The sequence below is a fragment of the Globicephala melas genome, chromosome 15 (assembly GCF_963455315.2).
Source record: "Globicephala melas chromosome 15, mGloMel1.2, whole genome shotgun sequence".
Lineage (NCBI taxonomy): Eukaryota > Metazoa > Chordata > Mammalia > Artiodactyla > Delphinidae > Globicephala > Globicephala melas.
The window spans coordinates 47,136,531-47,149,246 of NC_083328.1; the positions used below are offsets into that span (position 1 = coordinate 47,136,531).

At 41.5% G+C, this 12,716-nt stretch overlaps 1 protein-coding gene across 5 annotated transcripts in view; it reads left to right on the plus strand.

Annotated features, from left to right (window-relative positions):
• TASP1 (taspase 1) overlaps positions 1–12,716 on the plus strand; it is a 296,551-nt gene that overhangs the window by 185,848 nt on the left and 97,987 nt on the right. For all 5 annotated transcript variants that reach the window (XR_009559115.1, XM_060285375.2, XM_030872548.3 and 2 more), the window contains one exon: positions 4,559–4,669. Coding sequence is in view for 4 of the 5 variants with exons in the window: in XM_060285375.2 (XP_060141358.1) it covers positions 4,559–4,669 (111 nt within the window). In the remaining variant the exon portion in view is untranslated. The remainder of the gene's footprint in view (positions 1–4,558; positions 4,670–12,716) is intronic.

Genomic DNA, 12,716 nt, shown 5'->3' on the forward strand with positions numbered 1-12,716 from the left:
AAAAACCATCACTGACCTGGTTAAAGCCCTCTGTCATCTTCTCATCACACTTGGAGTAAAATCCAAACTCCTTGCTGGGCCTTCTCTAACCTTATGTGACGTGGCCCCACTTCCCTCTGAACTCAGATTCTACCCTCCCTCCCCCTCCTTCACTTGGCTTTGCCACTCTAGCCTCCTTTTATTTCCTGAACTTCCAGACTCCTTCCCACCTCTGGGTATCTGCATTTGCTGGTTCATCCGCCTGGAATGTTCCTTCCCTGGATCTTCACATGGTTAGCGCCTTATCAAAGATGCCTTCCCCGACCCTTGATATAAAGTATTAGCCCCAGTCACGCCCTATAACACTCGACTGGATTCATTTTCTTCACCGCACTTCCTACTAACTGGGTGGATTTCCTTGTTGATTTGTGACTTTATTACTTGTCTCCCAACCTGCTCAACTCGATGTGAGCAGGTGCCTCATTTGTTCACTGCCGTGTCCCCAGTGCCCAACGAGCCCTGGCACATTGTACACATTCATTGGATTAATTTCTCTAAGAGGTGAGTGACTGGATCAGGAAGGAGAGTGCATGGGGGTCCTGTGGGTGGGAATGATGGGGCGGAGGCAGGCACAGGTGCACCCACAGAGAACTGACAGGACTTGATGTGGTTTGAAGAGTTGAGTCATTGGAGAGGGAAGAGGTAGAAGGTTCTGAGCTTGGGTGAGCTGTGAGGACCCCAGGAGAAGTGACCAGATTTGGTGAGAAAGGAGCAGTTGTAGAGGTGCCAAGACTTTGAGTGCAGGTGGGGTGGAGCTCTCCAGCAGGCGGTTGGGACGTAAGCTTATCCAGAGTTTCCTGTTCCTGAGAGGCTTTGCTGCAAAGCAGGCAGAACCGTGGGCTTCAAGACACGTGGGGGGAAGCCTTCCTCCTCAGCTGTGGCGTGGCTGTGACTTGTCATTGAACCCCTCTGAACCTCAGGTTCCTCATCTGTAAAGTGATCATTAAATGCCTCTCGTGGTGGTTCTGAAAATTAAACTACAGAACATGAAAACATGGAACTAGGGCCTGACACAGGGTAGTTTCTCAGTGACTGTTAATTCCCTGTCTCCTTTCCCTCTTGTCTAAGAGGCTGAGGAGTAAATACTTTACCCTAGTTCCGCAGCATAAATCTGTGTTGCTTTTCTTTACAAAGCAATGTGTGTGTGTGGTTTAAAAAGACAAGCAGTACCCCCAGGCTTACACTGAAAATGAGTAGTTCCCTGTCCCAACCCTCCACAGCCCCCTCATTTTCCTCTCCCTGGAGGCTACTACTTTTAACTCTCTTAGCTATTTTTTCTCAAACTTACATCTATAATTCAATATAACATGCTTATACTACTATTGCTTGATTTTTCAATTTTAAATATTATTTGGATATCAGATTTAGTTGTTATCATCTTCACTCCAGGGAAGGCAAGAACTTAATAGTTCCTTTATACTTCCAACTTCAAACCTACACTCACCCACACAGGCCTTTTCTCCTCTTAATGTATTATATCCCTATTTTTCAGTTCATCGGTATCGCGAGTTTATATTTTTTACTCTAGCTGTTGACATCTGAGCTACGTAGTGGGCTGTGATTCTATTTCATTTCCTGTAGAAATTTTTATTTCTTCTGCAGTTAATATTTGCCTCACTTTTTTTTTATACCAATCACTCTTTCATTCTTAGTCTTCCCACAAAATCTGAAACATTTCTTCTCAATAATTTCAAATGCAACATGTATCTTGTATGTTTAATTTTTTCCCCTCCTTGGAAATACCTTTCCAGCTTCCTCTGGCTTTCTGCTGTTTTGGTCTGGGCTTTCCAAGCCTGTGTGTAGCCGTGTGTCACCCAGGAATACTTTTGTCTTGTTTTGGATCCCCTGTTTGCAGCTCTTCTTTTCTTTCTCATTATTTTTGTTGCTCCTTCATTTTGCTGAGGCACATTCATCCTACAGCTTTCTGAGAAAGAGTGCACAGGAGGTGAATTCTTTGAGACTTTGTTGAGCTTTATTCTCCTTTCACGCTTGATGGACATTTTGGCCAAGGGTAGAATTCTAGGTTGGAAATAATTTTCTCTCAGCATTTTGAAGATAATACCTCCTAATCTTCTAGTTCCCAGTGTTGCTGTTGAGAAATCCGATGCCATTATGATCCCCTTGCCTTCCCTGTGATCTTTTTTCCCCATTTGGAAATTTTTAGACCTTTCTCTCTTTCCTCAGTATTTGATATTTCATAGTGATATGTCTTCATGGCACTCTTTTTTTTTTTTTCCCCCATGTGTTGTGCTGGGAGGTTCATGAGCCTTTTCAGTCTGAACACTCATCCTTCAATTATTGGAATTGCTTTTTAATTATTTTTTGAAATTTCTTCCCTTTCATTTCTTTTATTTTCTCTCTTTGAAATTCCTCTTCAGATATTGGATCTTCTGGCCTGTTCTTCTGATTTTAAATTTTTTTTTTCTCTCATTTCTCATTCTGTCTTTTTTGTGATTCTCTTCTTTTTTCTTCTTCTTTTTCTTTTTTTTTGGCTGCACCATGCAGCTTACAGGATCTTAATTCCCCGATCAGGGATCAAAACCGGCCCTCGCAGTGAAAGGGCTGAGTCCTAACCACTTGTCCACCAGGGAATCCACCTCCCCATTTTTTTTTTTAATTGTTCTTCTGATCAAAGTGTTTGCCTAAGTTTTCCCTCTGTTACCTTTTTGGTTGTTTGCTTTCTGTGTTTCCTGGAGGCCTAATGGAAACAACTAGTGATCCTAGGTTGTCTAAGTACCAAGAAGCTGAACTGAAAACCTTCTGTGTATGAGTCACACTTGTCATCTGGAAGCCCTCCCCACAAGGCAAGGACACGCTATGTTTTTAGGTTCTCTCAAATAGGTCTTTACGCTTGAGCTGGTTGGGACTGAGACTGGAAATACTCTTGAGACTGGAAAGGAATTATCCAGTCTCTTGCTTGGAGGATAACAGCCTACCTTCTTGCATCCTGAGAGCCTGTGAGTGAAGGGAGCTGGTTATTTCACTGTTTAACATAAAGGCTCCCCTTTAGCCCCTGTTTCCAGCATGGAGCCTCCCGTCTGCCCTGGGCTGAGCCTGATGACCCCAAGTCTCAAGTCCCTCTGGTTCAGCATCTCTAGAGAGTAAATGTCCTGCTTTCTCTAGGGTTAGGGAGGAGTAACTTCCTCTCTAGGTAGGAATCTGGGGCTTGAGGTCAGGGGTCGGCAAACTTTTTCTATGAAGGGCCAGAGATTAGATTTTAAACTTTGTGGGCTACACTGTGGTCTCTACCACATATTCTTCTCTTCCTCTTCCTTCTCTTTTTCTCTCTCTTAAAAAAAGAAAGTTTAACATGTAAAATAAACACTCTTCGCTTGCAGACAGCACAAAAACAGGCTGTAGAGCAGGCAGGTCGTAGTTTACCGACCTCTGGTCTAGTGGATCCTTTTGGACACTCTTGACCAACCATCTTTATTCCAGGCCCACCCTGCACCCCTGCCTTCAGAAGAACTTGATGCCTCCAATTTCTGGTCCTTTATTCGGTTTTATGACAAAACTGGATGGCTTCTTACAGGTGTCCCTCGACTCCAACCAGGCTCCCCCCTCCCCCATGGAAGCTTAGGTTTCAGCTTTCCCAGGTCCACTAGGTGAGCAACTGCTTGTCCGTCTTCTTTCTGTTTTCTAAAAGGTCAGTTTTTTTCTTGTCTCTCTCTCTGTCCTTATTAGGCCATGCCTTTTTCCCCTTCCCTTTCCCTCAGTTTACTGGGATTTGAGAAAGGAGTGGAGATAAATGCATGTGTTTAATCTACTGAGTTTAACCAGAAGCTCCCCCCAAATCCAATTTGGTTGTTTTTTATTTTTATTACTTTCTTTGATAGTGCTTGGGCTCATTTTGCATTTGTTCTCCACGTGCTCACTTGCTATGCCAGATGTTCGAAGAAGATGTCCTTGGGGAGGAAAAATGAGGGGTTTTAAAAAGCAGCGTTCCTGAAATGCTCACAATGGTTTAGTTTGTGTGAGATCTCTGCGAAGCATGGTTGTTTCTAACCACCAGACTCTCATAATAGAAATACAGTTTCACCCTTCTTTGTGTATCCATCAGGAGCATTTTTAAATGTCTGTAATAAAGTTTGTGGCTTATTGTTTAAAGTTGAATTTAAGGTAGTAAATCAAAGCTTTTGGTGGCATGCCTCTGACAGCAGGGAGAGCCTGGTAAGTGATCCCTAAGAGCTGATCAAAGGGAGCTGCTGAGCATTTTTTCCTGTATTTGTGTTTTGGGCCTTTAATCTGGCAGTGTTTCCAATTCCATTCTGAATACGGTCATGCACACTCCACCCCCAGTCATGTCTTCTTGGAGGCGTCTGGCACTGCCTTTGCCTGTTCGGGCACAAGCCTGCCTTTGCTATCCCGCCTGTACAAGGTACGAACAATGGCGAGTGTCAGAAAGTGGGCATCTTTCAAGAGCTTATTCATACCACACGTTTGTTCCAGTAATCAAATGAAAATTGAAAGGGAAAAGAGTAAAATTAACTGAAAATGACCACTAGTCATTTCTGCCTAGGCTCACCTTTCCTGGCCAGCGAAGACGGCGTGCTCGGAGGAGTGATTGTCCTCCGATCCTGCAGATGCTCTGCAGAGCCTAACTCCTCCCCAAATAAGCAGACGCTTCTGGGTAAGTTAGACAAACACATTACGTGGGTGTCTTTCTCTTTCATTTTTTCCAAGAGATGGAAAGATTTATATCCTTAAGTCGATCATTTTAACCTACGGTTGGGCCAGGATGCTCTGTTGATATGTAAACATCTCTATTCCATTGCCCTTTTTGCCTAGGTCAACATCTACAAGGTGAATATTCATTTTGGAGTATATGCTTATAGCATATTTTTCAAATGGACTTAGCACCTAGCACCTTTACTAAAGCCCAATATTAAGACTATCGGACCATGTATTTATCCCCTGCCTTATTTGACAGAGCGTTTGAGATGACCCATAACAATATACACAGTAACATAGAGAGAAGCTTCTTCGTGTTCCCCTCCCCGAAAGGAATCAGAACCATGTGAAGAGCTACTGGCCTAGAAGTCCACCCTGGCTCCATGACTTATTAGCTGTGATGCCTTTGCGCATCCTTCTCACTGTTCTATGCCACTTCCTCATCTGTACAATAAGGATGTCTGCCCTGCCCTTCTTATGGAAGGGTCCCATGAGTATTTTGCAGATTTGCAGATGTCCATCCAGATGTGTGATTTTGTGTCTAGCAAAGCATACCAGTGGGAATGGAGCCCAGCCCACCCTCCATTTGCCAAGGCACAAACTTGTGGGGCTGCCTCTGCCCATGGGGGTGCCTTTTTCTAATTCATCCATCCAGAGAGGCGCACTTTAAAAAATCTGCATAAAGGTGCCACGTAAGCTAGCAGGGAGCCCTATATGTTATTTTTTCTTTTTTTAGTTGACTTTTTAATTGAAGTATACACTCAGAAAAAATTGTTAACTACAACTGCGTGGCAAATATTACAAACTGAACCCACCCATGTGACCAGCATCTAGATAAAAAATAGAACTTCACTGCAACTCTAAAAGCTCTCACATAACCCCTCCTAGTCTCTACCCCTTTCAAAGTTAACTACCATGCTGACTTCTAACACCATGATTAGTTCTATTTGATTTTATATTTTGTATAAATGGAATCATAGAATATGTATTCTTGGTGTCTAATGTCTTCAAGGAAATGTTAAACCTGTTAGATTCATCTACGTTACTTGTGACAGTAGTTTGTTCACTTTCATTGCTGTGTAGTATTACATTACGTATGGTTATAGCACTCTGTAGTTATCCATTCTTCTCTACACATTTTTTTTTTTATATATAAGCACTACAAGTCATTCTCAGGGATGTGGTACTTCAGCTCTTTGTGTAAAATTCCTTTTATCAAGTATAGTTGGTACCTGGTCTGTATTGTATGATTGTTGTGCCTTGTTGTAGTACAAGTCCCTACATACCTTGAGATTTTATAAGTCTGTAAAATAAAAGACTGAGCATTTCTTATGAGAATAAAAATTATTTTTTCTATAAAAGCCTGAAGAACTTTCATAAAATCTCTCCTCTCATTTGTCAAAGAAAAAAAAAAATGCACTTTTATAGGAAATGCGTCTTTCTCCACCTGGACTCTGATCACCAACTTCATTGTTTTTCATACTATATTTTCTTTCTCTTTCCACCCACGACACTTGGTACCCAGGTTGCTCCTGGCAAATGTTTTGTTTGTTTGTTTTTAATGGCCATTGTTTGTTAAACTGAGGCAAGCAGCCATTTGCTTCTTCGGTATCTTAATCATTGTCAAAACCTTTGAATATCTTCCACAGTTAGGTAGCAGGGAGTTTGCTTTTAAAATATGCAGAGGACATACCTGGGCCTTCCATAAAAACTCAGAATAAGTCTTTAGTACTGGGAGGCAGGGTGGGGGACAGTTATTAAAACTGCTTCATAGACTGTTGCTAGAATAGAGTTTCTGTACTTTACTGAGCCTGGACTCTTGTCCATTCAAGTTAATCCTGAAAATTGTAAGGGTTTTTTTTTGGTTGTCCTTTCAATTTTGGTGGTGTAGTATAGAAATGCATATTTTAGGATAAGTCATAGAATTTTAGCTCATATTAAATAGTTTTTATCACCAAGGTAGTAATTTGTAAACGGATCCCTACTCTCTGTCTCAAGGAGAAGAATGAAAACTGTCAATTTATGAAATAAGTGAAATCTTGCCATTTGTTAAAGTTAGCTTGAGGGACTGATGTTTGTGAAGTTTATCTACTAAAACCTGGTGAACTTAGGCTCCTATCAACTTATAGGTGCTACCGATGACGTGGGGTTTTACATATTTTGCTTTAAGAAAGTTACATATGTTCAGTGGGTGGTGAGAAAGTAAACGTGCTACAGAAAGATAGAAATAAGATGTGAAAGTCACCTTTGCCATCCAGTTTCCAGAGCTGCCAGCATCTGATTCTGGTTATTCTCATGGGATTCACCTTCACTCTATAGAATGTGCTTATGCTTCTGTTTCTCAATCAGTAACTAGTGACTCCTTCGGGGGAAAAAATTATGAACATAGCTCATACCACTGCCCACCACCTTTCCGCATGACTTTTGTGAGAACTCTAACTTGAAATCGTATATTTATTTTATTTCATCTGTAATGCACTATTTCTTGATTCATCAGCTTTCTATCATCTCTGCCAACCATCCCTCACCCCTTGGACTATGTAAGTTTCCTTCCTCTTCCTCCCTGACTCCCAACCCTCTCCTCAATCTCTAGGAACCATGCCATTACTGTCATAGATAGTAGTATTTGCATTCGGTCCTACAGGCAGCTTGCCTTCTATGCTCTGATTAGATGTTGATCCCAAATAGTGACAATTAGTACCAGCATTGACAGTATCAAGATTATATAAATATTATTCACTGCAGATTCCAGTAGTGGAAGATTAGACCCATCAGAAGGGAAGTAAGTGTCTGCCATAAGCCTCTTCCTGTAAAAGGAGAATGTTTCAAACATCAAGCTCAAGTGGGTTCTCCTGTGCTTTACCATGTTAATTGCTCCAGATCAGGCTGCAACTTCATTTGCTTCATGTTTGGACCATGACTTCTCATTTATCACTTTATAAAACTCTCATGAAAGTATAACTTCGTAAACTCGTAGCTCCTTAATGTTTGGTAATATCTAGTAACCAGGAGGCTCAGAAATGTTTCTGTCCTACACATCCAAATAAAACAATTCCCCAAATTAAATAATAAAAAAGAACCCACACAAAACACTTAACTGCTGTATATTGTTCGATCACTTTTTTTGTCCCAAGAATAGTATAATCAAAACAAACTCTAACTTGAGCTTTTTCCGTATTCACTCTTTTCTGAAAATCATCAATAGCATTTCCATTACGCCACAAAAGCAGTTTCAATCAGACCCCATTGCTACTTGATGGAGTTTCCAGGAAGCCATTACCCAGCCTCCCCTCTTGACAAATACATCAATTACAAGGGCCCCAGTGGGCCGCTTCTAGAGTGGGATGACTCAACTACATGCCCTTTCAAGGTTTGTCCTTTGTTTACTGATTCATGAATACAGTTGGAGAATCTCAGGTAGAGAGGAACTTTCAAAGTCCTCTTGTGTGACCCCGTTATGTGTGCTCTGTCCATAAATTGTTCGAGAGAGAGATGGAGCTTAATTCCTCTCCACTTGTGACTCTCTTCCAATATGTCAGAGTGACAATGTGTGACTTCTGAGGCGAGGTCAGAAAAGGCAGTGGGCCTTCCTTCTCGCTTTCCTGGTTGGATCACTCACTTCACGAAAGACCAGCTGCCATGTCATAAGGACACTCAAGCAGCACCAGGGAAAGGCCCCTTTGGCAAAAAAACTATGACCGCCGTCCAACAGACAGCGAGGCACTGGGGCTTCCTGCCAACAGTCTGAGCTCCGAGTGAGCCTGCAGATGCCTGAGGCCCTGGGCAGATTTCTAGACTGAAATCTCATGAGATCCGAAAAAAGAACCACCCAACACAGCCACTCCTGAACTCCTCATCCACAGAAACTGAGATAATAAATGTTTATTGTTTTAAACCGCTACATTTTGGGGTAATTTATGTATGCAGCAATAGATAACAAATAAACCTTCTAAATGCTTTCACTGCCAAATGGTCCTCTGGTTTGTCTAAAGAACTACAGTGACAAATCAGGAGCTCTGTTGCATCTTTAGGCAGCTCAGGCTGTCAAGACTTCCGTTTGCATCAGTGATTCCGCTTCTCTGCTTTGGGGTCCTCTTGGACAAATGTGATCGGCACCCTTTTACTTTGCAGGCCCCTAATCACTCTTTTCCAGACTGTCTCCTAAGCCTCCCCAACCTCTAGGCTCCCCACCTCTTATCTGTCTCCCACCTCCATCCTGCCACCAGACGTCTCTCCCTCTATCATACATCTGTAGTGGCCCAGAGAACCTGACCACGGGCTCAGAAACAGGGGCAGTCAGGGGAGAAGCAGGCTGCCCTGAAGCAGAAAGGGCCAAAATGAGAAACTGACCGAATTGTGGCTTAGAGAGCCACACCAACCCCAGGATCAGAGGGATGGTGGCCAAAACAAGAGACGCGGAAGTATATGTAACTAGTGTACTACAAGTTTAAGCTAAATGTTGAATAACTTTCTATGTATGCTAAAATAAAGCAAAACATGTATCTCTTACTGTCGCTCCCATGTTCCCTACTTTTAATTCTTTTTTTTTTTTTTTTTTTTTTTTTGCGGTACACGGGCCTCTCACTGTTGTGGCCTCTCTCGTTGCGGAGCACAGGCTCCAGACGCACAGGCTCAGTGGCCATGGCTCACGGGCCGAGCCGCTCCGCGACATGTGGGATCTTCCCGGACCGGGGCACGAACCCGCCTCCCCTGCATCGGCAGGCGGACTCTCAACCACTGCGCCACCGGGGAAGCCCCCTACTTTTAATTCTTCAATGAGGAAACACACACACGGTCACACTCACTCCTACCTCTGCTGGACATTTCCCTAGAAGATAGATGGGAAATGCCCAAATCACTTGCTGGGAAAAGCCCTCCCTGATCTGGCTCCAGAACATGCTTTCAGTGTCATTTCCTACTAGTCCTCCTTTTCCTCCACTCATCTCCGATGACCCGAGTTCTGGCAACTCCAGATTGCTTGGTCTTCTTCCAAAGGGTCATGTTTTTCCCCCAGTAACTTTCACATGCTATTATTACCTGTGCTTGGAAAGCTCTGAGCTAATTACATTCCTTCTTTAAGGCCCAGGACAGATAGGAATCTCCTCAGAATCCTTTGGAAGCCCTTTCCCCAGGTGATTTGTTCCTTCCTTGTGCTCTTTTTGCAACATATAATTTCTGTCCTTTGTAACAGTCACCATGACATCCTAGACATGTATTAAAATGTCTGCCCCTCCCTCTAGGCCAGCACTTCTTAACCTTTTTTTTGGAACTCAGTTATTTGAAAGGAATAGATCACAGGTTCTGGAGCCCCAGTGACTCACATGGAGGGTACAGGGGTTGGAAATATCTTAAAGAAGATTCCTCTGTCTCTGAGCATCACACCACCAGATTGTGAATCACTGGAATGTAAAGACAGGGTCATATCCAGCTTTATATGTGCCCTCCATTGTAGGCTCCCAGGAATTATTGGAGGAATAAATTAAGTGCCACATGGAATTTCTTTCGTGATTATTTAGCAGATATTTTTAAAGAAATTGACCACTATTCCAGAAAAGTGAAATGTCACATAAAATATCCTCACATGCTCTTAACAAACAAACAATATGGGTCGGAAATGTTGGATAATGACGAGTGTCGGGGAACAAGAAGATTTGGAGACAGTTTAAACGGATCCCAGAAGACAGCCTTTGCAAACAGCCTTGTAAAAGGACAATTTGGATGAGAATGTGTTTGCAACACCCATCCCACCAACTCCCACCCCCCAGATCATGAGATGCTGGCAAAGCCCAGCCTACAAATCACTGCTTTAACACAAAGCAAATGCTTGTTCCTGGAATGAAACAGCTGAAAATCATTAATTTTCTCTCTGCTTTTAGAGAAAGAAAACAATATATTTTTACCTGCTAAAGTACAATTACATGTTTTCCAGGCCTCTACAGAAGTGCTTTATTGAGGCTGCTGTATATAGTATGGTTAATAATTGTGTAAACAAAGGCATATCAAGCCTTCCAGTGGAAAAAATTAATTCTTTTCCATTTTAAGCTTATGAGTCAATACAAGTAATTAGAATATATGCAAATATATGGCATGAACAACCAATCTCACTATATGGGTGCATTTTTTCCCTTGTAGCCTGCCCTCACTGTGCTGATGGGAAGCCTGACAGACCCTGTAAAGTTCAGAGGTTCCTACCTTAGAGTGGTTAATAGGAAGCAGTGAGTATGAGGATCAGTGCTAAATAGACTCCATATATTTAATGAAAATCTTAAGCAATTCAAGATAGGAGGTATAGGGGCTAGTAAGGGTGAAGATGCTGTATGTTCGGCCAGCGGCCTTTTGCGCCAAGCCTGTCTGTGTTGCAGGCCTTCTTGCTAAATAGATTGAAGGCCCACAGTTCAGCTCGAGCTTGGTCATCTGATGACCACACGTGATAATTGTTACTTTCCCATCAAGTCACCCTCACCTCACTCAGGGAGTAACTTCAGGTTCTTTGCTGCCCAGAAATATGTTCATGGTGCTGATAATTAAGTTTTGTACATGATATTGTTTCTACTGTCCAGCTACTCCTTTTTATCCTGGGTTTTCGTCTTTATTGTGAAATGTTTCATGTATTTTTAAAAGAATGTAATAAATGTGTAAGTTATAAAGGATAATAGTGAAACAAACACCTGTGGACCTGCCACCCAGCTTAAGAAATTGCCCATTACCCATATCTCTGAAGCCCCCATGTGGGCCTGTCTGAACTTTATCTAAATGTTGTAGCAGGTGATTTCTTCTGTGAGAATTTTTGCAGTTTCTTAACATGATTACCTGAAAGGATAATGAGTCCCGTTATCATTTTAGACTTAGCTCGATCAAATCAACTGTTCTTCAGTTACCAATGAGAACTGAAATGTGGCATTCTCCTCCCTTCTTTTCAGATCAGGCAAAGTTCTTTATCCAGTATTCTTCTTGCCACTGTTACGAAAACTTGCCATGATTTAAAAATAAAAATTGTTAGATTGAATTGATGCTTCCTGGAACATTAAAAAGATAAAAGGTCATTTTACTGTAAGTTAAAATTCCAAACCGCCTTTTGATTTTACTGGCATTAAAATTTTGGTGAGCACATATAAACACATGTACTTCAAAGGAGCTTCGTTCTCGGGGCCCAGCAATATCCCTTATTTCCATTTCATGGCACATGCCACCACGAGTACTTATGACTAGGCATTCTGCTGGGCTTACACGATCATAAAAATAACCCTCAAAGAGAAGGCAAATTAGTTATTAGACTGGTAGTGGGAAAAGAGGTACTTACGGTTGGTTATTGATGTTAATACCTTGTCTTAAAAACATAACTAAAGCTTTGTTCTGTTAGAGGGCCCAGTGTCATGGTTGGAAGCTTATTTCTTTAGCACCCCAGCAATGCTTTGGGATTGTTACATCTTCACTGTAGTCTTAAGAGATAGGCTGGCATTTTGGTTCTTATTTAAGGATCCGATGGAAAGAAGCGAATTAAGTAACATTCTTAGATGCAAAGTGAATAAGGCAGACATGATATTTAAACTTTTCAACAACTGAGTTGCATTAACCTATTGAGGTGGTGCTCTGAGATTTATATTTTTCAGAACTGTTTTTCATTTTTAAAATACAAAGATGTTGATTACAAAAAGCTATCATTTGCTTTGTTTGCTTTATAACAGAACGTTTCTTCTGTTAAATATTACTAATACATTTTAAGAAGACTGGAAATAGATGTTCATCTGTAATTTTTTTCTCCATCATGAGAAGTATACTTCTAGCTATAATCTAACCATATAGTGTCTTTTTGGGTTTTTTTGGCCATAAAGCTTTCCATCTGAAATAAAGAATACAAAGATTTATGAACAGAATTCTAGTGATTATGTAATTCTTATTACTATGGTTCTCCTAAAACTCTCAGAAAAACATTTTGACAAATTTTATAGTCAGTTTTCATCTGCTCAAAATGTAAGTAGATCACCTTAGTATGAAACAAATCCTAA